At 46.0% G+C, this 25699-nt stretch overlaps 1 protein-coding gene across 1 annotated transcript in view; it reads right to left on the bottom strand.

The window, feature by feature from the left end:
- Positions 1-24592, bottom strand: part of sptbn4b (spectrin, beta, non-erythrocytic 4b) — a 126534-nt gene extending 101942 nt beyond the window's left edge. The window contains 4 exon segments of the mRNA XM_083774003.1: positions 4002-4175; positions 5052-5203; positions 6692-6849; positions 24234-24592. Of these exon segments, the coding sequence (XP_083630129.1) occupies positions 4002-4175; positions 5052-5203; positions 6692-6836 (471 nt within the window). The 5' untranslated portion in view covers positions 6837-6849; positions 24234-24592.
- Between the last annotated feature and the right edge of the window lie 1107 nt (positions 24593-25699).

The raw sequence follows: 25699 nt of genomic DNA, 5'->3' as shown, positions 1-25699 counted from the left end.
AACCGTGAGGTTCCCAATTCGATCCTGGGCACCCCCGGGAGTTAGTGTCGAAGTGTCCTTGAGCAAGACTCTGAACGAACCTCTAATTACTCCTGATGAGCAGTTTGGTGTCCTGCATGGTTTCCTCCACAAAATGGTGTTTGAATTTGTGTCTATGTGAAGCGTTTGGATAAAAGCTCTATACTGTATATAAATGCAACATTTAACATTTTATATATAAATGCACTATTTACTTACTTACTTAGCTATAGGCCTACAAGAAGAAAAAACTAATAATCCAAAATGGATGTATAACATTCTAGAGTCAAACTATTCATATTGTATTGTACTATTCATATTGTAAACGGTTCTCTCTCTCTCTCTCTCTCTCTCTCTCTCTCTCTCTGCAGCACAATAAAAATGCACGTACTCCACACTATGAGGTGAAGTCTCATGGCAAATAATAACAGCTGTGGTTTATTATTTGTGCACTCTATACAGCAGTGTCACCTCTTCATGTGTGTCTATGTGTTTCCCCCCCCCTTTCCCTCTTTTCTCTCTGTCCCTTGGCGTCTGCAGTAGCTAGGCCCTAGCTGCTGACTGGGCAAAGAAAACTCACTTTCATAACAAAGGGAGGGAGGGAGAGAACAACGGAGGGAGGGAGGGAGAAAGAGAACGAGAGAGGGGAGGAGAAAGTGAGAACAAGAGGGGAGGGAGGGAGCGAGAGAACAATAGAGGGAGGGAAAGAAAGAATGAGAGAGGGAGCAAGAAAGAACAAGAACAAGAACAAGAAAGGGAGGGAGAAAGAGAACAAGAGAGAGAGAGACGAAGAAAACAAGAGAAAACGAGGGATGGGGAGAGAACGAGGGAGGGAGGAAAACAAATGGAGGAGATGGGATGTGGCAGGAAGGAAAAGATAAGCACAAAGAGCTACTTCCCCCGGAAAATTAGACTTATGAGCGAACAAGGCAGGATAAATAAAAAATAAGCTTGGGAAATGCTAATTATAACATTGGAGTAAGAACCTTGCACACATGTCTTCAAGCAGCAAAAACTATTCTTAATAATGCTATTCTGATAACCCTTAATGTAGTATGTTTATTATTATTGTTATTACTGCTGCTACAATGTCCACATGAATGAACCACAACAAATAACTTCTGAGTATGATGCAAAGTGTCCGGCAGGTGAATGGACAATGGCTAGAGTTTTTCTAGCACATAAATGGTGCAAGGCACCAACCTGCTCATCGGGAGCAATTAGGGGTTCAGCATCTTGCTCAAGGACACTTCGACACTAGCTCTGGGGGAGCCCGGGATCGAACTGGGAATTTTCAGGTTCCCAAGTGGCCACTCAACCTCCCAAGCCACCGCCCCCACAACATATAATATAACAAAATACATACATAAATGGATGCACCTGGGACGTATCCTCAGTGATGTATCCCAAGGTCATCGGGGTTTCGGGTCTCGCAACATCATACCCCTCACTCAGGTGACCCAGCCAGTCCCGACTTACGTCCCAGTAGCTACCCTCGATAAGTCCCATTAGGGAAAAACCAGGGCCACACAATCCGTTCCTCCTGAACTACTCTGCCGGGACTGGGAGGTACCATTCTGGCACATGGAAGGACTAGGCTCTGTGGGTTGACACCTGTCTGGGCCCCTCCTACGTCTCACCAGGTCCACTCCTGCTCTCACCAGGTCAGGCCCCTGTGCGTTGCACCAGACTCCCAGCACCAGGCACTTTATTCATGAATGGTGGATTCTCAAGCCCCATGGTTCCGCAGGCTCCACCTTGCCCTTGGTGGTGCCGCAGGCTCCGCTTGAGGCTTGCATGGCCCTCCTAAAGGCCTCACCGTGGGTTTGTTGGGCTTCTTCCTCACGGAAGACACAGGCTGGGGCGCCAACCCATACTGCTCCCGGGTGCCGTCTAATTTCCGGCTGCCACCCGTCTCTCCGGTGGTCACCAGACTATTCCTGGTTGTCACTTAGTCTATTCCTATGAGTCACTATAAATAGAAGAACTATAACAAAATACATACATAAATGGATGCACCTGGGACGTATCCTCAGTGATGTATCCCAAGGTCATCGGGGTTTCGGGTCTCGCAACATCATACCCCTCACTCAGGTGACCCAGCCAGGAGTGATCAAGTCCCGACTTACGTCCCAGTAGCTACCCTCGATAAGTCCCATTAGGGAAAAACCAGGGCCACACAACATAAAACATGCTAAATGATATACTATCCACTTCAGTTTCCAAAAGAGGATGGTAGAGCAGGTCTTGGTCAGAATTACAACCCTGCCTGCCTGCCTCTGCCTCTCTGCCTCTCTGCCTCAATCACCATCACACAATATCCCAAGTCTCTATGCTATACGTTCTCCTGTTCCATTATCCATCTACTATTCACAGTACACACAGAGTCTTCTGTAGCCTATGCTTTTCAGCCCATGCTAAATTTACGAGGACTCTGGCCAAGATTAAAACTAGCACTTTACACATTACCACATTACTAACCAAGCCAGCCTAGGCTGAGCTGTCTATCATATACTACATAGTATTGTATTGTATCAACATAGCATTCTAGAAAGTTGACTTCCGTGTAGACCAGAGGCGCATAGCGGACTCACAGCTCCAACACAGCTTGAGCTAATACAGTAATTAATAGCAGTGCTTAGTCGCAGCAGGTACCTGCCTATATTCCTTAGCATGACAGTACTGACTCCCAAGGGACAACAACTATAAAAATGACCTTTCACCATGAATGCTACTGAAGCAGCTGAAATAATGCTAAACAAGCATTTCGTGCCAAGACAGACCACTGTGCCATTGGAGTGTGATAAAGTACATTAGGCTGGTTGGTGTACTTGGCAGTCCTAGATTCTGTATGAACTCTGAGTAGACCTTGATGTGTGCGTGCGTGCGTGCGTGCGTGTGTGCGTGCGTGCGTGTGTGTGCGTGCGTGCGAAATATTTAAAAAAGTACAATTATATTTGAGAAGGAAATGTATGTAGAGTAGTAGAGATTGCCAGATGTGTGAGGTTTACTGTGTGTGTGTGTGTGTGTGTGTGTGTGTGTGTGTCTGCTGGGCCCTCAGTGACATTCATGCTTTATCTGCCAACTGCCGATGTCGCACAATGATGATGCGGTAACTTTTACAGCCTCCCCAAATGAATGATGTTGTAAATGCAAATATGAACACTAAGGTGCAGCCCGCGTCGCTCTACCAAACGAATTTGGCACCTTACGGGTATAAGTTACGGGTGGTTTTAAACTCCACTGTCGCTTCCCCAAATGTGTGTGACCAAAATAGCAATTTAGGGGAAAGCGTGCCAACACGCCTATGACCACACCTCTAGGCGCAAATACCGGTGTCGGCAAAAAAGATAGCAGGTGACGCTGGACGAAAACACCATTAAGGGACAGAGAAAGCTCCTATATTCGTAGTTTTCGGGCAGCGGCTGAATTGCGGGACGCGCTGCGGGTAAAGTCTGAGACGAAAAAGCCCTAAGTCTGACCATAATATGGTCTCATATTATGAGAAGTGATTTTATAATGTTCTGAAATAATAATATAGTGAATTGAAGACAATGGTCTTCAAGCCTTTAAACGCAGAGTTCACAGACATCTCCTGAGTCCTGACCACCCCTTACAGTTACACTGACAGCTGCAGTGAACCATTTGATTGGCCAATGGCTATGTATTACTTGGCTATTGTTCACAACTGCATCAAAAAGAAGAAGAAAAAAACTTCCCACATTCAGTTTCACACAACAATGGTGGCAGGCTCACACCGACCAACTCATTGGAGGCAATGTAGGGTTCAGTGTCTTGCCCAAGGACACTTCGACATGTGGATCATTGGACGACCTGCTCTACCTCCTGAGCCACAGCCGCTCGATGAAATATAATCACGTAATCTGCGTGCGTGCGTGCGCGCATGCATGCGTGTCTCAGTCTGTGCTTGCATGCATAAAAGTGTGCATGTAAGGGTGTGTGCCTGCGCGCATGACATTTACCTGGAAGCGTAGGATGATGGTCCAGATGAGACCCAGCGTGAGGCGGTGGTTCCCGTCAACGATGTCATGAGAACCTACATTCTCCAGGTGGACTCTCTGCTCCTTGAGGAACTGAAGGGCCTTGTCCACGTTCTCCAGACAGTGGATCCGCATGCGGCCCCGTGTAGGCCTTGGCTACGAGGCGGAGTCATAACCAAAACGTTAGGAGTGCAACAGTTAATCGAACAAATCCATTATTTAACCCATTTAGACCCGAGGCTGATTCTAAAAACGGCTTCTAAAACCTACGTTTTCTGAAAACCTTCACATTCGTATTCGAAAATAATTACTGTATGTTGCTACAGTACATGTATGCAACAACTAATGGGAGACAGGTAGCTCCCAGATGGAAAGGTATCACAACGTATATACAGTTGGTTACGCCAGGTCTAAATAATGGATAATTGTTCATTTACTAAAATAAACTATTTTTTTTAAAATGAACATTTTCAAAAAAGAAAAAAGTGTCCATCTACGAGCTCACAATGCGTTGTTAACCAAACATTGTACACTCTGAGTTACAAATGGAAACATTGTGAATGAAGAGTGTGTGTGTGTGTGTGTGTGTGTGTGTGTGTGTGTGTGTGTGTGTGTGTGTGTGTGTGTGTGTGTGTGCGCGCGCTTTATAGGGCATAGCAGTGGGCGTGGTTTTATGGTTCCACTGAAAAATCTCCAATAATCTTTTCCCATAGAGATTTACACTAATATTGATATCAGTTTATTTTCAGCCTAGAATCAAGCCATCCAGGATCCTGGTGAATCGTGACCATAAAACCTTTAATGATATGATACCGGTACTACATTTAATAAATATCCTTTGTTTAGCAGTTTTATTTTTCTTGTTTTCAAAGAATCAAAGGTTTTATTGTCATTATTGACCAGGATCCGGATGGCTTGATTCTAGGCTTTAAAAAAATATATATATATAAATATTTTTGTAAATCTCTATGAGTGGCCAATTTTTCAGTGGAACCAGAAAACCACACCCGCTGCTATGCCCATAGGACCCACCAGTAGTTCTCCACTCAGCACCTCCAGCAGCCTGGTGAGCATATAGCCATCTTTCAGGTCATTGTAGAGGTCAGCGATGCGACAGGACACCCGGGCCAGGTGGGAGTTGACCCACTTGGTGAAGGTTTTCTTCTGCACAGCATCTCTCTCCTCTGGAAGAGACATCAAGACAAACCACCAATGCTGTGATAAATCATCCCAGGGGGTCAAACCCATTGGTTATGTCTGAATCATAATGTATCACATCGTTCTTGTGGGTCGGCCATAGAGAGCCCATGATGGGAAGCAGAAGGTCCCAGGTTTGATTCCCAGCCCTGACAATGTCCCCCATAGATATACTGTATATAAGAAAGGCTAGATGGCTCACCCGCGCTGCTGGCCAACAGAGAGCGACGTCGCTACGTGGCGGCCATCTTACTGGGGTGCAGCATAACATTGTGTCTATGGGGCATGTACTTTTTAAATAACCATAACTTGCTCAATTTTCAACAAATTTTCAAACGGTTTGGTTATGCTTTTATATGATGTTCATATAAAAAATAACATTAAGCAGATAAGCATCCTATGCTGCCACATAGCCACGTTGATAACATTTGTAACTAGAAAAAGGCCAGGCTAGGGCAGGTTGTGGCCTCCTGGTGGCGCTATAATAGGCCAATGTGAAAAGGGTGCCATTTGTTCTTTTGAATTGGATGATTTGAGGCATCTTGTTCCAAAAATGTGTTTAGCAAAAATCCACCTGTTGGTGGCGCTATAACAGGCCAATGTGAAATGGCTGGGATATATTCCTCAGCCTAGTAGGAAAGTCTATTTCATGTCAATTGCACACTGCGTTCATGATTTGAGGCTTTTTGTTTCAAAAGGGCCAATCCTGCAAACTTTGAAAGCCAATGTTAGCCAATTAGGATGGAATGTGAAATATCACATGACTATAGAGATAGTGTGTAACGATTTGCGGGATTTTTGGACAGAATCTGGAGGGGTAATGTTGTTTTTCAAAAGTCAGCCTCCTGGTGGCGCTATAACAGGCCGTGGGGCAGAGGTTCATCGTTGGTATCCAGGGAGTGTGTGTGCAAAATTTGGCATTGACCGGGTTAACGGAGCTGGAGATTAGCTGTTCACAGATGGACGGATGGACACACGGACGGACACACGGACGGACGGAGTGCAAAACATACTCTGTCCCCATGCCTTCGGCCTGGTGGAGACAATAAACCAACCCGTTTGTAAATCAGTCAAGATTTGAGCAATTTATGAGTAGGCTATTTTTGTTTGAGCTGCCATTGAACATACTGTACTGTAGCACCTCAGTAAGATGGCCGCTGGGTGAACTACGTCATATACTCCGCCTTGAGCCATCTAGCCAAATGTCTATGATGTAAATTGTAATGTTGCAAAACTATTCATTACAATTTACAAGGCATGAATGAAATGAAAAATATAAATGAGTATAAAGTTACAATTGACAAAATAATATATATTTAACTTTTACACCACGTGGCAGGGTGTGTGTGTATCTGTCTGCATGAGTGTGTGTGTGTGTGTGTGTGTGTGTGTGTGTGTGTGTGTGCGTGCGTGCGTGCTTGCGTGCGTGCGTGCGTGCGTGCGTGCGTGCGTGCGTGCGTGCGTGCCTGACTGACCTGCAAGGGCCTTGATACGGGAGCACTCAAACAGCTTGGAACTCGTGCACTCTGTCTCCCAGAGCCCTGAACTGATGGGTCGGTTGTTGTTGTTTAACTGGCGCTGGGCTTCCGCGTTGTCCAGGTCTGGAGAGGCATTGGCCATTGCGCCCAACACCCTGTGAAACACACACATTAAATTAGAGATACACTAATATACACAGTTACAGTATGTACACAGACTTTTACATATTCAAACACAATCTTGGGCCCTATCTTGCTCCAGCTCGTACCCTTTATCCTTAAACTTATTTGCCATTTTTTTCTATTTTGAAAAAAACATTTTAAAATAGTTCAATTAGCTGATCTACATCGACACGTTGTGAGCTTGTAGATCCGCTATTTGAACTATTTCATAAGGTTTTTCAAAATAGTAAAAATGGCAAATATATATAGCCAATATAATGGCTATATATTGCGACTTGCGCCACTTACCTTTTAGGGATAAAGGGTATAAGTGGCGCAAGTCGCAATATATAGCCACTATCTCCATATTTTCACTTTGTTTATTCATAAATTAACGCTCTACTTGTTACACGAAATCATCAAAGGTAGCAGATCTGCAAGCTTGAAACGCTTACGTTTTTTATTGGAAAACAAGAATGACACGAGTATCATTAACTGCAACCTGTGCATCTGTCCCCCTCCCTTTTTTTCCTTTTTTAGAAGTTTTAGTTGTTAACGATAGTTCAACTTAGAGCTGTAATGCTCCATCATCCGTCTGCTCCAATCAGATCTGCGTTACCTTGTCCGCACCCCTTTATAAACGGTCCTCACTTCCCTTCGCTCATCTGTGCTTCCGTTCAGGTAGCACACAGACACGTTCGAGAGCTCACAGCTCACCTTCTTCATTCGTCAATTCCATCCAAGTTCAAGAGTCAACAAACTCCTCCACGGCCGCAGCTTTCATCCCAGGACACACCGTCGGGTGTTTCGCCAGCGTCCCAGGCCCTGCATGCCTCCATCAGATACAGTATCATTCTAATTGCTCGTCACTGCTATTTATCCACCTGAATGGTTCAACCTTCAAAACAAACGTAACTGCTAACAGCCTAATGTCGATTCCGTTCCGATGCTGCCTCCGCACTAGCCACTTTTTACCCTGCTTGCTTGCTGCTGCTCAGTGCTTTGTATGTCGTGCGTTGCCGTTACAAGGCTGCCTATGCTGTATAGTGTATACTGCTGCTAATGCCTCATGCCACCAGTCTCGCACTGCTTCAGGTGGCGTCTGGGCGATCATGCATTAAACGTTGCTTTCACGGCAGTAAGCTACTGGTCATCCTGTGAACGTAGCATAGATCAGGCTGCAGGTCTAAAATCATACACGGCGTTTTAGTTCGTCCACAGTGTAGAGTGGCGACACGCTTTGTCTAGTTCCAAACTTTTTGTTCCTTGGCGGAACTTTCCCCCGAGATAGAACGAGCACTTCCGCATTCCATTGTTGCCACGAGAGTCAACATAGGCTCGAGGATCGTTTGCTTTTGCCTGAAGGCTGGCGTGCTTTGATGACGCAGTGTTGTGATGCGCCAGTGTTGGCTGTGATGAGCTGCTGGATGGAATAATAATAAACGGAGCGACCGGTGGCGTTCCAATGATAAACTCCTCGTCATCTATCCTTATAAAGAGAGTCTAAAGCCTGCATTTTCTTCTAGCTGCGGCCGGCGCTACACTAGCGTCACCACTATCGTATCTTAGACTCCTAGACTACTCTGAGCATGTCCGGTGCCGTCAGGTTGCCACGTCCGCTCATTATAAGCGTCTCAGGCTTGTTTTATTTAATCACTTGCCGGGTGGACGCCGTTGTTTAAACCCACGGTTCATTCGAAGCACCCTCAGTGTTACATGTTGGTAAATTATCGACGCTGTCGGATCGTTTTCATAATGATTCAAGTTAGTTTTCGTGACTTGTTTTCGCGGACCTGGCGCTTGTCTCCTCCAACATGGCAACTCGGTGCCCCATTCATTCATGCCCTGGCAATCTACTAGTGCTCCAGATTCATGCTTCAATCATGTGGATCGTGATGAGATGTTGAGCGTAATCGTAGGAAAAAGAAAAAGAGAGAAGAGAGAAAGGGAGAAAGAGAAAGGAGGAGGAAAAGAAACAAAGTAAAAAGAGGAGAAGAAGAGAGAAAAGAGAGGCGTGCGTGTGTCAGTGTGAACACGTTCAAATAGCTGATCTACAAGCCGTGAGCTTCACAGATCGGAGCTCCCATGCACTATCAGCTCAATAAGTCACATTTTGCTGTGGTTTATTCCCGGGTTTTCATTCCATGTCTAACCCCCTGATCGACGTTAGACCCTCAAGAACGCTCCATTATTACATTGTCAATGAAGGGGAAATGCTTGCCATATTGTCCCTCTTTACGCCACTCTGTTCCTATCATTCACGGCATTTAATGTTCATGCCGGCACCGCTCGTTCACTTGACTTTCACCACCTAGTTAACTTGAGCTAGCCCCCTTTTCACCAGCGCCCCTCATTTCTCACGGGTGTGATTATCACATTGCGTTTGCTCAGGAATCGGCTCAAGTGCGCGGATCGGCTTCCCGCTGTCCCCCTAAATCGTTCATTTAGGACTCGTCACGTTTCACAGAACGCGTCAGTCACGCTAACTCGACGCAGGTATAGTGCAAACATACAAATGGCTTGTCTTCAGGGCGGCCGTGTTCCATCTGGTATTCCTCTCCTTTCACAGCAAATCTCAAATCTGCTGCCGCGTTTGCACATTGTCGTACCTCGCCCAGCAGATATGGGAGTTTTCGCCACGGGTCACGTTCTCAATCTCCAGTTGTAATCCGTGGGAAGTACGTGTCTCTGATGTCTCGGTTCAACACATGGTTAGAAAGCGTAGCTCGCTTTCCACTTCATTCACGCGCAGTGGGCGCATAGTCTGTCTTCTCTCAGGATTCAGGTCCGCCTATGTCGACCTTCTCGATGGCGAGACCGTGCTCACCGAGCCGTACCTAATTAAGATTTTCTCTGTTACTCACCCGTCAACTGCATTGTTTCTCCCGTCAATTAAGTCTTAATATTCTACTCTCTCTCCAACTGCCACGTCGGTCCGACCATACTAACTCCATGCTTGTGCCCCTCCTGTCCAGCTACCTGCTCGGCGATCATCAGGGAAACGAGCACCGTTCACGCATGCCTGGAAGGCCAGGTTCCCGGCTAGGCCTCAACACGGACCCCCACCGAGCTGAACTCGTCAGCCATCCACCGCAGCCTAATCCCATCAGCAGCCACGCACTGCAGCAGCCAAACCCAGCCGGCAGCCACGCACCGCGACAGCTAAACTCAGTCGGCAGCCATGCACTGCAACAGCTAAACTCAGTCGGCAGCCACGCACTGCAACAGCTAAACTCTCTGGCAGCCATGCACTGCACCAGCTAAGCTCGACAGCCACGCACCGCAACGTCTCAACTGCGCCGCAACGTCTAAACTCATAGGTAACCACCCACTCAACGTCTCAAACCACTCACCTCAACCATTTCCGGGCGGGAACCCCTATCGGTATCTTACCCCCTCAGGCCGGGAACCCATACAGTACGTACAGTATTCAAATGTAAAATTTCGATGCTGCTTTATAAATATTTGAAGTTTTTCAGAAACCTTAGGTCAGGATTCAGAGGCGTTTTTAGAATCCGCCTTAGGCCTAAATGGATTAAGCCATAACCTATTCACAGCCTCCGTTGCTCGGAGAGCTCAGGCCACCGTGCTACGCTCCCACTTCAGTTTTGGGGGGGAATTCCAAGCGGAATAGTTTCCCGCAGTCGGCCATATCACTATTAATAATTTCGGTTCCACGTCCACTGCGTCAGCCATAGCCCAAGAACCTATGTTCGTCAAACCTTTCCCCTCGGGTCTGCCGCGTTCGTCAAACATCACGACGCCCAGTTTTCGTTCGATGCCCAGAGATCCATGGCGTCTACTAGTCCGGCACCGTGGTCAGGTACCTCTCCTCCGTGCTCCTCCCCCTCCACGTTAAGACCAGTTTCTTCCCTGCTACTGCGGAGACCGTCCTCCTCCTCCGCCGTGAATGCCGGACACTTCCGCCCCACGGAAATCCCTGGACGGGTGCTGCACCAGGATGTCTCCGTGGTACTTGACATCAACCAGGATGAGCACATCACCAACGAGCATCCGTACGGGCCATTACCAAGTATAACAGAGAAGATAGCAGTGAGGAGACTAGCTGGTCACTGCCACCGCCATCGAGAACTCCCGGCCAAGGCCGCACCGCGGGAACCAACGCTGGGCGTCGATCGAGAGGACGTCCCACACCTTCCTAGGCAGACGCACTAAAGAAAGATACCGGTGCGGAAGCACAAAGGAGCTGGCCAGATGTACGAAGGACCGAGATGACCGGAGTCGTCGTTGGAGGGCTCGTCTGAGGTCGTCGTAGAGAGTTAGCCTCCCATCTCCGCTCGCTGCTCCTAAGATGTGGTCTCCCTCCTGACCGCTATACTCCAGCCACTCCCTGAGAATCGGAGCCGCCACCACCGCTGCTGCCAGCGGCGTCTCCGTCCTGATCCTGCAAGCCTCGGGCCACTGGTCGTCCTCCGCCTTCTCCTCCTACGTCAGACCTTCCTCCGCCTCCGTGCTCGATGCCCAGAAGTCCATGGTGTCTTCCAGCGCGGTACCTACATTGACTGGTGGATGTGTCGGGTGGCGGGTACCTCCTCCTCTGCCCTCTTCTAAACATGTTCTCCCTCTCCAGGACACCCACTCACTTCCTCCAAAACGACGGTCGACCCGTCCTCCGGCCACGCAGGCCTCCTCCGTCGGGAGTCGCCCTGTCCCGCCAGGCGAATCAAATTCTCACTCACTGCCCTCTGTCGAGAGGACGCCTGCTAATCAAATTCTCACTCACTGCCCTCTGTCGAGAGGACGCCTGCTAAACAATCATTCCATTCACGTTTCATTCATGCCATGCTAACCAACCTTACTCTCATCCCAAACAGACTCCGCCGGCAAACGATTTCCGGCCAACCATCCAGAGGCTCGCTAACCATCGGGCTGTTCGCCTACCAACCATACCTACTAACCATTCTCCCACAAGCCCCTTCCGCGAAGGCTCCCATGTCGGCGGCACCAGCCGTCGTGAGGCTCCAATGGCGCGGGGCCTTCCTCACTCTCCCACGGATCCCTTCTCGCTAAAGGCCCCGGCTCGTCGAGGGAATCTCTCCAACATCGTTTGTATAGTCCCTTCCAGGTAAACCTTAATTTACTCCTTCCTCCAGACGTTTGCACCATTCCCCCAGGCGCGCACTATTTAATTCCTTTTGGGGGGCAGGCTCAAGAGCCCCCCCTGCCTCCGCCAGGCAGGATCCGAACCGAGGCTCTGGTCCGTCCCCAGGGGGCCCACGCCAAAGCTCCTCCACTGTCTCCTCCTCATACTGTCATCATTCTGTTATCATTCTGTTATCATACTGTCAGTCACTTCTCTGTCCATTCACTCAATCCCAGCTCCATACTGTAATCAATTCATCTGCAATAAATCTCACCTCCAACCTCCACCCTCCGTCTTAAGTGTAAGCTCGTTAAGAGTTGAAGTTTTAGTTGTTAACGATAGTTCAACTTAGAGCTGTAATGCTCCATCATCCGTCTGCTCCAATCAGATCTGCGTTACCTTGTCCGCACCCCTTTATAAACGGTCCTCACTTCCCTTCGCTCATCTGTGCTTCCGTTCAGGTACCCGCCACCTCCCCGACGACCGCCCAGCAGCAGGCTCCACCAGGTCGGCCCCAGGGGGGCAGGCTCAAGAGCCCCCCCTGCCTCCGCCAGGCAGGATCCGAACCGAGGCTCTGGTCCGTCCCCAGGGGGCCCACGCCAAAGCTCCTCCACTGTCTCCTCCTCATACTGTCATCATTCTGTTATCATTCTGTTATCATACTGTCAGTCACTTCTCTGTCCATTCACTCAATCCCAGCTCCATACTGTAATCAATTCATCTGCAATAAATCTCACCTCCAACCTCCACCCTCCGTCTTAAGTGTAAGCTCGTTAAGAGTTGAAGTATATATTTTTTTTAACGTGTATGTTTCTGTGTCAGAACCTCGCGGCCGTACTAAAAATACATTTCCCATTCATGAATCATGTACCACCCATTCTAGCTTGGCCTCAGAACAATTTACTTCTCTCCGATACAGAGTGACAGAAAAGAGTGTGCTAAAAATAACTGATACAGAGTGACAGAAAAGAGTGTGCTAAAAATAACTTTCCCTCCTTCAATTTAACACCTTGGGTACAGTCATGCAGGAGAGGAGGTGAGGTGAGGTGAAAGGTTTGATCTAAAATGTGAGTCTAGTTTGACCTAAAATGGCATCTAACCAATATCTGAAGGCAAATGTCAAACGGAAACTAATGAGCTAAATCATCGAAACTGGAAGGAGGTAGGGCCCGCACACCTGAATAAACAACAACGTTTCGATCTTAGTAGATCTTCGTCAGGTCAGTATGGTCATACAAATTTCTAGCATGCACCCCAATCCTAACCCTAAAGTGGCTGTGCCACCTTTTGCATAGGCCTAATCCATGTCTCAACTTCCTCAAGGCTGTAAATTGTTTAATCTGGTTTATGTAGATGACAGTTGGTCCTAATATGTTCAAACTCAAAGTTTAGTTGTCAGCTTATATATATATAGCAGCATCACTGTTGGTGATAATTTACAGGCCCCCAGTCATCTCCTGCCCTCTCTTGTTCTCAAGTCAGCAGTGGAGGAAAATACTAAATAGCTAAGTACATATACTCAAGTACTGTACTTAAATACAAATTTGAGGTACTTATAGCCTGGGGGTCCTGACCCACAGGTTGAGAACCACAGTGATGTACACAGTACACACTTTGCTCTTGCAGACAGTTTGTGGGCCCCAGGAAGAGTAGCTTTAAGGTAGTAGCTAATGGGGATACAAAATAAATACAAAGTTGATGACTATAATAAGTGCTTGTTCCTTACTTGGTGCAGAGTTAATCTCAGGAACTACCAGCTACCAGCTCATTTTCATTAATTTCTTAGTGGATATTATTCTGGATAAGTGCACTGCACTCGAGGGGAAAGAAACCTGCAATCTGCCTTTGCAACAAGAGAATCTGGGCTTCATGAAATAAATCAAGTGTAAAATAACAAAGCACTTTTTCAAGCTTGGATCAGACATATCTTTGGTGCCTGATAGACAGCATGGCTCATAAGGCTCATAAGGTAACACAGAGGGAGAAATATGTCCCTCCCCCTTCTCTGTTTTATCTCCCCTCTCCTCATAACGCCTGCCCCCCTCCCGTTTCCCTCCCCTCCCCCAGCTCTCTCTTTCACAACATACAGCCAAAATGACAGAATGGATCATGAATGGAGATTGCTTTCTCTCGAACGCAGCAACACAAAATATGAATAACGTAGAAAATAAATCGGAGGCTAAAAATTGTACATCAAGAGTATTAACTGCCGTTGTTTGTTTATAGAGTATTGTCATATTTAATGAAATTTAAGTTTCAATTAGTAAAAAACAGGAGCCCAGTTTATGAGATGAATGCATTTTTTTATGGGATTGTGCTCCTTTTCTGTCTCTCTCTCTTTTCTTGTCAGACTACCGTACCTTCCTCCCTATATCTCCTCATGGTAACCATAAGGCTCGCCCCAAAACACACACGCAGTCACGCAATCACGCAGTCACGCACGCACGCAGTCACGCACACAGTCACACACACACACACACACACACACACACACACACACACACACACACACACACACACACACACACACACACACACACACACACACACACACACTTCTTGTACTTGTTTGAGGATAAGGTTAAAAATGCATTTAGGTTTAGGAATAAGGTTAGGTTTTGGCATAGTTTTACTGGGGTTATGTTTAGGAATAAGGTTAGGTTTAGGCATGTTTACTGAGGTTACGTTAGGAATACCAGGTGGCGACCGTTCCCTGCTTGCCAGATTTGGTATTCCTCATCTCTGTATTTTTTACAGACATAACACACACACACACACACACACACACACACACACACACACACACACACACTCTTCCCTGACTCTGTCAGTTTCTATATGTCTTTCTCTGCTTCTTCCTCAGAGACAAAAGTTCAAACAGCAAAATAAAACATTGTAGTTGCACTGGATGAATGTCAGTAAGTCCTGGAAGACAGAACAGAAGGGCAGTCATGCGGGTATTTAGCCATGCTCCCTGGGGGTAGTCACAACATTACAATGGATCTCCAGTGATGAAACTAATCGAGGCAGAGTAACTGAACCTGCAGAACATAGACTAGAGAGAAGAGCCCTACTGAATGCATCAAAGCAAAAACAATATTCTGATCATCCCTGAAAGGAGGGAAAAGATCATTGAAGTCCAGTCTAACTAAACCTGCATTTGCTGAGTAAATCCAACAGCCAACTGAATGGGTATAATGAGGAAAACTATCTACGCAGTGACACAGATCAACTTATAACTTGTGCAATAATAACAGAAGATATCAGTGTTTCCTGCAGGAAAAAATGGTGCTGGGCACGGGGGGACCTGCGCGCCGAAGGTTTTGATTCATTAATTAATTTGATTAATTAATTAATTAAGATTAATTTATATTATTGCTCTTGTATTGCTATTGGAGACACTGGGGAGGCACTGGGGGGACACAAACTTTGGAAGGCAATGTTAGCCAAAGGGGATGGAATATGGGGAAGCGGACGGGTCTGTGTTAATCACATGACTATAGAGATGGTGTATACCGATTTGGGTGATGTATGGATATGTGTACGAGTAACATAAAGAAATGTTTTGCAAATATCTGCCTCATAGTGGCGCTATAACAGGCTGTTGTGGAAAGATTGGGGCAGAGGTTTGTCGTTTGCATCCAGGGAATGTGTGTGCACAGTATGGCATCGACCGGGGCAACGGTGCCGGAGATTATCTGTATACGGACGGACGGACGGACATATAACACGGACGGAGTGCAAAACATACTCTCCCCATGCCTTCAGCCATAGTGGAGACAAATATACAGTATATATTTGTTTTTATATGCTTCAGCCAAAGTGCTATATGTAAGCCTGCTGTTGGTACAAAAGAAAAAGGCTAAGCATGCGTTAAACTTCCTGATGTTCACCTCATGCATGAAAATGTTTCACTGGTATTTCCCTTCCATGCGTGAAATCAGTAGCTGATTGCACAAAAACCTGCTGTAGACTTTCATAAATGCACAAGCTGGTATGAAGTGTTTCATATTAAGGGCTCATGCAGAGTGAAACTGAAACTAGCTTGAACGTATAGGTTTATAATTTAGCCACGTAAAGTCTTAAACCCTTTCCCAGGTCACTGTACTAGTGGTGCCTGTGGCACCTCTGTCCCCTTGCCGGTGGGGACCTGCAGAATCCACCACTCCCGAATGAAGTGTCTGGTGCTGGAATCTGGTGCAACACACAGGTCTTGTTCGTACTCCTGGTGAGAGCAGGAGAGGACCTGGTGAGAAGTGCCCGGCCAGGAGTCAACCCACAGTGCCTAGTCCCTCTACGTGCCAGATGGCAGAGTAGTTCTGGAGCAGCGGATTGTTTGTCCCTAAGGGACTGATCGAGGGCAGCTGCTGGGACGTAAGTCGGAACTTGATCACCCCGGGTGGGTCACCCGAGTGAGGGGTATGATGTTGGAAGACCCAAAGGCCGAAACCCCGATGACCTTGGGATACATCACTGAGGATACATCCCAGTTGCATCCTAGCGATGTTGTTTAGTTACTAGGGCCCCTCATGTTCTCGCTCTACACTAGCATCTTAGACTGAAAATGCAAAATAGTAAGAACTAGAAAAACTCCTACAAAATGTGTAGGAGTAATATAAATATAAAAAATGTGTTTTTGTGCAAAAATGTGCCATTGGGGCATTAATTGTTCCTCAGTGTAGTGGAAATATGCGTGGAATGTTTCATAGGAATTGGACACTGTGTTCATGATTTGCAGGATTTTGTTCTAATCGTGTAAACTTTAGATGTCAATCGTAGCCAATCAGGATGGAATATGAAAAATGTAAGGGATACCATGTTGATCACATGACAATAGAGATCAGGTGTACCAATTTGTGTGACATTTGAATAAAATCTGAAAAAGTGATATAAAGAAATTTGTTTTACATCAGTCAGCCTCCTGATGGTGCTATATAAAATATATAATATATAAAATCCAGGGTGAAGGTTTGTCCTTGGCCTCAAGGAGTGCGCATATATAATTATATATGAGATCTGTGTAATAATTGTACACATATCGGTGTAGTTATACTGTAGGTAAAACACGAATCAGCCTGTTATAGCACCACCATGTGTGTGTGTGTGTGTGTGTGTGTGTGTGTGTGTGTGTGTGTGTGTGTGTGTGTGTGTGTGTGTGTGTGTGTGTGTGTGTGTGTGTGATCTCTGTTTTTCTGATAACCAGACCCAGCTGTTGAAGAAACAATGGTCCTCTAGCTATGGGGAGTTGACAATCATAGATATACCCCCCCCATTCACGCACACACACATTTGTGTTGTCATCCATACAGTATGCAATGGAAGCAGCAGTGACTTGACTCCAGAGACAGAGAGCATCCTATAAGATAACCAATACAAACACAGAGAAATCTCACACTCTTTTTCTGGGCTAGTTTTGGTAGACACGACAAATGTTTTACTCCCTCTCAAATGTTGCCCTGGTCCCCACATCCTGACTAAAAGGTTAGTTCAGATTTTTTGAGTGGTCCTAGACACTCCTATACGCAGCTATGTGTGTCCGTATGTATGTCTGTCCCTGTGTCCGTCCGAGTACGGAAAATCGTGAATAGTGTTTGTTGACCACCAAACTTGTCACTGTTGCGCAGCACGCACACACACACACATTCTAGAATTTAGTCACTTCCGCTAGTCACTTACTTTGGCCGTTTGCTTTACCTGTGGTTGCTTATTGTTTTTGTTCAGTATCATGTGACAGTTTGTAAATACTTCAAAGATGCTATTCTTATTGGAGAATGCCTTGGCCTGGAAGAGAGGTGTGTGTGTGTGTGTGTGTGTGTGTGTGTGTGTGTGTGTGTGTGTGTGTGTGTGTGTGTGTGTGTGTGTGTGTGTGTGTGTGTGTGTGTGTGTGTGCATGTGCGTGTGTTACCTCCTGATTCTGGAGGTGGGCTATGTTTTAAATTTGTACATGGATCAGGCATTTCAAAATAAACATTGTATCTAAACCGTTACTTCATAACAAACTTTGGTTGCAAAATGCAGATGCAGATTCACCATACTCATATTAGAAAGCATGGGCCATGTACTGTACATGAACTGACCACGAGTGGCCTAATAATCGCTGGCATGGCAAAGAGCAAGGCCAAATGTGTGTGTGTGTGTGTGTGTGTGTGTGTGTGTGTGTGTGTGTGTGTGTGTGTGTGTGTGTGTGTGTGTGTACATACGTGCCATTATTCTTACTCCTCTAAACCACTCAGCATTATTATTGCCTTGACTACACTGTCGCCATGGGTTACCACTATAAATCAGCATTACGCTGAAGGTGTAAAGGAGGCTCCACCTCCTTCCTTCATTCATGGTCATCATAGAAACAAACCGGAAGTCATAAAAACCCTAGCGCAATTAAAATAACACAATGATTCTCTCAGGCTTACACCCTTATATTGCTGCAACCCTTCTGGGGCTGCAACAATCCATTATTTTGTTACAGTGTAATAGTATTTTTGATTAATTCAAATAACCGCACATTTGTTTAAAATATTCTTTAAAAAGTATATATCGATGCATCGATGAACAACTTTTGCATTATTTTATACTATACAACGTGTACTGCACAAATGGTGAAAATAGGCGCGTTGCATCACATGGTGATGATTTTTTTATATTTCTTTTGACATTTTTTTAAACAGGATTTACATTTGTAGGGTTAGATTACCGGTATTAATCAATGATTTTATTAAATTATCCATTATTGATTAGGTTTTATTTTATAATCCATTAAATCGATTAGTTTGATAAACTGCAGCACCACTACTGCCCTCCTCCACACATCTGTTTATGTCTCTTTTTGTATTTCTTCAGTCTGAGCACAAAGACATCACAAACATATATCATCTGTCCGTAGGAGGACCCTAGGCAGGAGGCAAATCATAGTCCTAGAGACCTCTCAGTGCCTGCAATCCACCAAGAACAGACCAGGCAGGGAGAGCCTCCTGTTGGCTCTGGCATAAGATAAAGGACAATGGGTGGGTCCCTGGGCGCGACGGTTGCTTTGGTGTGGTCGGTGGTGGTTGGCTGCACCTGGCCGGCAGGACACTGCCTTCCCTGTTGGCCAGGTGTGGCTGATCAGTGCTGGTTGCGACCTCTGTGATGGCTGCGCCCGGGGCGCCCCCTCCGTGGATTTGTCTATAGCTGGAAGCCTGGATGAGAGGGGCAGTGATTTGGCCAAACCCTGCTCGACCCGCCAACTGGAGAGTGTAGTGGTTGAGGGTTGAATGTAACACTCTAAGAAGGTTGGATCCACCTGATGACCTCTCTTCCAGGCCAGGCATTATCCATTAGAAATGGATAAGAATAGCATCTTTGATGTATTTACAAACTGTCATAATAACCAACCACAGGTAAAGCAGACGGCCAAAGTAAGTGACTAAATTCTAGAGTGGATACGGAAACAGCGTCCATGTTTGCATATGTGTGGAAATGACTGGATACTGAGCACAATAAAAAACAGCTTTCCAATGTTAGTGGTAACAGCTTTATACTGCAGGTGATCCTTTTGCCATAAGAAACGGGTATGATGGCACAATGGACTTGAAGCTTTTCCTACAGTCAGACACATTGTGGGGAATTTAGCCTGGGGTGAAACAATTAGCCTGAGAAAACATGGGGGGGAAATGTGAAAACGAAAATGCCTTCACTGGAAAAATCTCTCTGCTGCCTTCAACTGAACAGGTCATTTATCATTGCAGCTGAAAAGGCCTGAGATAACACTAATAAACCAAAACTACCATGATTTGTGTAGTGAGTGTTTTTTAACATTCAAATTCAAGGACCCAAAAAACCAAACAAAAATGCCATATTTATCGCGCATTGGCAAGGTTTTTCCCCTTTCAACTCTTATGTTGAAGTGCCAAATATCCGTAACCGGATGTTATGATGACGTAATGCTGTGTGTGGTGTCTTGACCGGTTGTTCTCTCGCTCGGTGCAGAAGAAACCCGACGGCGAGTATCACAGCGCCTGCTGTTGGCTGATGAAATACCTTGTTTTCACCAGAAACAATGACATAAAAATTCTTGAACATAGACTAAATGTCAACTCTGCGATCAAAAAGACATGCCACGATTAACATCAACGTGAGTGTTCCAAGAATAGCATATAGATCACTGACTGACAAGGAGATAATGGGCTTCTGTCTGAGAGACACACACACACACACAGACAGAGACAGAGACAGACAGACAGACAGACAAAATATGAGATGAATAACTAGAAAAAGTGCCCCTCGGGGCACAGGTCTCCACCAGGCCAGGTCAGGTTGTGGCGCTATAGGCCAATGTGAAACGGGTGCCATTTGTTCTTACGCCTTTGATGGCAATTGGATGATGTGCGGCATTTTGTTCCAAATATATGTTTTACAAAAATCCACCTGTTGGTGGCGCTATAACAGGCCAATGTGAAAATGGTGGGATATATTCCTCAGTCTAGTAGAAAAGTGAGTGAAAGATTTCATGTAAATTGCACGCTGCGTTCATGATTTGAGACTTTTTGTTCAAAACGGGCCAATCCTGCAAACTTTGAAAGCCAATGTTAGCCAATTAGGATGGAATATGAAATATCGGACAGATCGGCACATGACTATAGAGATACTGTGTAACGATTTGCGGGATTTTCGGACAAAATCTGAGTAGTAATATAAAAAAATGTAGTTTACAAAAGTTGACCTCCTGGTGGCGCTATAACAAGACATTCTGGAAAATTTGGGGCAGAGGTTCATCGTTGGCAGGGAGTCTGTGTGCAAAGTTCGACATTGACCGGGTTAACGGTGCCCGGAGATTAGCAGGTAACAGACCAACGGAGACACACATGGACGGAGTGCAAAACATACTCTCTCCCCATGCCTTCGGCCTGGTGGAGACAATAAGGGATGAAGAGAGAGTGAGAGATGGGGAGAGAGATCGTGAGACAGAGGGAGAGAAACAGACAGACACGGTAAGAGAGACACACAGATAGAGGGAGAGAGACATAACACTTCCGTGCAGACAGACAGACAGCTGACAGTGTAGATCACAGTCACTAGCAGCAGCTCAGTGTCTGTGTCTCCTCCAGGCTTAATGGAGGCCAGTCCCTCAGCACACACACACACACACACACACACACACACACACACACACACACACACACACACACACACACACACACACACACACACACACACACACACACAAGGCATTTTACTCTGACCTCTACTATCAAGGCAACTAATTGGTTGGGTTGAGGAAAAGTCCAACAGGAGATCTATTGTCAAATGAATGGGGCACCATTGGAAAGTTTCCGTAAGTAAACCGTAAATTATCTTTGAATCACAAATGGAGTCATTTGTTCTCCAGTAATCTGTAATGATTGGATCAATCAAATCAAATTCTTTCTCTTACTAACTAATAACTATCCTTCCTTATAAATTGCAATCATTATCTTTTACCATGCTGGATTAACACACAGTGAATGTATATAGCCAATATGCGGTCTATACTTTGCATTTCTTGGCCCTGTATTGTCATTGTACAAGCAATCCTGGAGGCCGTTAGATTATGTAAGTTATTACAGTCATAGCCTATTATTTGGTCAATGTAATTATCTCTCTTACTCTTGGAGGTGGATTGTTTTATATTAATATTGATGTAATGTAATTTAGGCTATATTAATGCTACTAAATGTTGATTGTGTAGGTTTAACTTATGTATAGGCCTATATGTCAGGTATGGACTATGGACCCCAGGAAGAGTACAGGAAGGCTAGCCTAGCTGACTGGCCATGGCATCAACTACTGGGGACTCCTTTTAAATACAAAACTATAGGTGATCCATTATTCTGTTTCATTGGACAGCCTACAAAAGTAGCTAAAATGGAAAATGACACATTATTTGACAAATATTCCAACAAAAGCTCATGTTAAGATGCTCTGGCGCTCGGGTGGCACAGTGGTAAAGTTCCTGCCCACCACTCCGGAGGCTGTGGGGTTAAAATACAACATGGTGCATCCGGCTGTGTCAACCGTCTACACACAAACACAATTGGTGTTTGGCTGAGGGGGGGGGGGGGGGGGGGGGGCAGGTAGGGAGGGTGATAATTGTCACTGCACGAAACTGGGCGGCATCTAGCTGTCAGCAGGGAGTGTTTGTCATGGCGGAGGAGTATGACAGAGTACACCCTCCATAGCCATGGTTCACATGACACTTCTACTTCACGAGCGTCACCCTGTTTTGAGTGCCTGGCTACATAAACAAACAAATATAAAGTGCTCACCCAAAAGCATTTTTATCCAAGCGTTTTTTTTTTCATCGTTTGGGAGGTGTATTGCACTCTCATACACTGGGTTCGTTCGCTATAGGCAAACTAACCCCACTGCCAATAACAAACTAATAGTGCGCTCCCGGTGTGCAACTGTGCATTTCCGAACACACCCATTTTGAGAAAAACAGCCTGAACATTCGGATTAAAATGCTTTTTATTGAGCAATACGGAATGCACAGGTGCCAATACCAACATGTGCAAAAAGCTTGGGTGAGCAAGTTGTACACAGTATGTACACAGTTAATAACTTTGTAAATGTAGCAAGGCTCTCAAAAGAAGAGGGAAGTCATGTCAAGTCATGATTAGGACAGTGATGTTGCTGGGCTATAGGGGCTATGGGGGCTCCTCAATGGTAGGTGAGTCAGTAGGATACAACAGCAGTGACTGACGACACAGCAATGTGTGTGAGAAGGAATCAATTGGCATGACGACAACTACATTGGGTAGATAAAGGTGTAAAAGAAACAAAACAAAAAAGATAGGGAGATGATTAGGTATTAACATTATAGTCTTGGGCCTTTTCTGTTCAAAGTAACCCTGTCATGATGACGTTCTTCCCCACAACCTTCAGCCTTCAGTACCTTGGACCTTCAGGTACCATGGACAGAGTATGGGACAGAGCAAAAGGTAGCGACATGACGTCACGGCGCGCGCGCACCACGCACGCGCGCACACCCACCCACACGCACGCACACAGCGCTGACTTCCAGCTATCACTTCCATTCACGGAAACAACAACATTAAACATCAGTAAGTGAGGCTAGTGAGCGAGCTCAGGCGACGCCCAGTCCTGGTCCAGTGACAGTGAGTGACAGGCTGACAGCACACTAATGGTCCCATAATAAACACAGCAGAGCATGCAGCTTGTCCAACAATTAAAGAGGGAATGAATATACTATTATGTCCCACTCCCAACAGTCCTATCGTCCCGTCCCGTTCCATCACAAGTCGACGCAGTTGTACGCAGTACTTGCATGCCCACGCTACTGCATGCTAGCATTAATTCATCAATGCCTGGCTGCACCTGTCGAGAGTTGAGCTTTTAACCTTAAATCGACACAGATGACCCTCTGCTTCCTTCTATCCCTCCTCTGAGGTGGATCACACCCCCCATCCCTGCATCATCTATCTAGTATCTATCCCATCCTGGTATGTCGCTGCGGGAGCATCTCTTTTGACTAAAAACAATACAAAAATGAAGTCAATAAAGTAGCTATACTACTTTGAGACGAATATCCTAAACAACGCCACAGCCTATGTTGTAGGCTAATACATTAAAATTGTTGTTTAGGCTATAATATAGCCTAATAGCGCAACGTCAACATTTGGCTAGAGCTACTGTAAAGGTAAAGCTGTAGTCACTTTTTTTTACTGCAGCTGTGAATCACACACAGCCTGTGATGAAAAAAAATGGCTATGCCCAAGCAAGTTGTGGTGCTGTTGTTTTCCCTGTCGTTTAGGTGCAGAGCTTGATAAAGGCTAATAGGCAGGCAGAACCTCTACGTCATGTAAATAATTATGATTCATTAGATAAAACATCAAGATTTCATAGTTACGCAAAGCCACCAGCCTCCTGATCCTGCAAATCTGAACTCCAGGCCTCTGCTCTCTGTCCTGCACCTAGGCTATTTGGCATGTCTCACTGCAACGACGGTACATGGCTACTTGACAGTAAACTTGACAGTCGAGCCTGATACAAGAGCAATGAGCATATACCTTTATACTTTGCCAGTGCAGAGAGAAAAGACATAAAATACGGCCCCCGTAATCATTGCGGTACCCTGCACCCAAATGCAGGCCGAACACCGGCGTCCCCGAAACGAAACCCATGCACACGAAAAACACAGCACCTCTTCGACTGCCCGCAAAGAATCATGATACGTTCAACTGCATCAATTAAAACTCTGGACAATAAACGAGAAAACGTTTGAGAAAACCATTTTACCTTCAGCCCTCAGTGATAATTGTTGGTTCGTTGTGTCCACCAAAACAGACGTCTGTTTGATTGAATCGATGAAGGGTCCGATATCATCAGCGGAGCAGAGAAGACAGGCGCTCCGATTTTTCTTTTCAGCTATTCCTCCGTTCCCATCGCTGAGTCAAGGAGCCAACGGGTCTTCGGTTTGTCCCTCACGCACTGTCGAAGAGACGAAGGCGATATGGGAAGGAATATATAAGTAACTGCAACAGCTGCGGTGGTTTCTCATATAAATACAACGTGGCAGACAGTGTCGCTTCCGTTAAACGTGCTGTGTTGTAGCAGCAACCGGCCGAAGATGCTGCTGTTTCATGACACAACACACAAGCCGGTGGTGGTGGATGCATCCATAGAGACTCCTGTCCTGTCCACCTGACACAACCAGCCGCTCGCCTCGATCCCTCCCTCCTCCTCCTCCACTCTTCCGTTGGAGAGAAATCAGCATCAGTGCGGCGAGGATGGAGAGAGAGGGGTGGGGGTGGATGAGGGGTCGATAGTTGACAATATTAGTCTACTTGCCGATGCCTGCCCATAGAGCCGCACCAAGGTTTAATGTTAGAAATGTTGAGTATGAGTCCCCAGGTAGAAACTGCCGGATGCTAACTTGTATGTTGAGCAATTTTCATAATTGGCACAATATATGACCATACCATTAACAATCTACATAAGGCAAAAAAATCTAAATTGTATCATGCTTTATGCATCATGTGATGTGTCAAACTAGGGGGGTTTAACTTTCTAGCCCTGAAACATGACTGTCATAATCATGGCAACTGAAGCCAGTTTTACGTGATCGCTACATTTACACTGAAAACGTGTCAATAAACATTCAGATTTCAAATATAAAGTACTCACCACGTGTGCCATGGGTGTTAGGCATTTTGTGGGACAGCGATTAGCATTGCTGCATCGTTGCTGCATGTTGTTTAATAAAAATCACACCTGTGTGAAGTGAGCGGGGCAACTGTAGTGTGTGGGGGTCCCCGGGAGCAACATCCAGACCCCCAGGAATGCGCCAAGGGGGCTGGCCCGGTTCTGGTGAGCTTTCTCGCATCTGAAACGATCGTTGACAGAGTTATCGTTTTGCAACTTTACGTGCTCATTCCGTGCTGGGGCGGACATACATACATACATACATAGGGACACACATAGCTGCGTAATGGAGCGGAGGCACCGCTCAAAAATATTTTTTATCCGAGCACCCGGCTACTTTTCTCAAGCAGGGTTGGTTTGGAAAACTCACAGTTGTACAGCGCACTCGCCTATAGTCTGTAGGCCTATTGGCAGTGCGGTCAGCGTGCCTACGGTATATCGAACACACCCATGTGTTTCAGAGTGCCACACTCCTCCCAACCGATAGGGGCACGTAGTTGAAAGCCAATGGCAAAACAGCTCAGATAAAAATGCCGCGGAATGCAGCAATGCTAATCGCT

The sequence above is a fragment of the Protomyctophum parallelum genome (genome assembly GCF_964188405.1).
Source record: "Protomyctophum parallelum genome assembly, chromosome: 9".
Taxonomy (NCBI): Eukaryota; Metazoa; Chordata; class Actinopteri; order Myctophiformes; family Myctophidae; genus Protomyctophum; species Protomyctophum parallelum.
The sequence above is the reverse complement of the archived record's forward strand: the minus strand, read 5'-3'. Positions and strand labels throughout refer to the sequence as shown.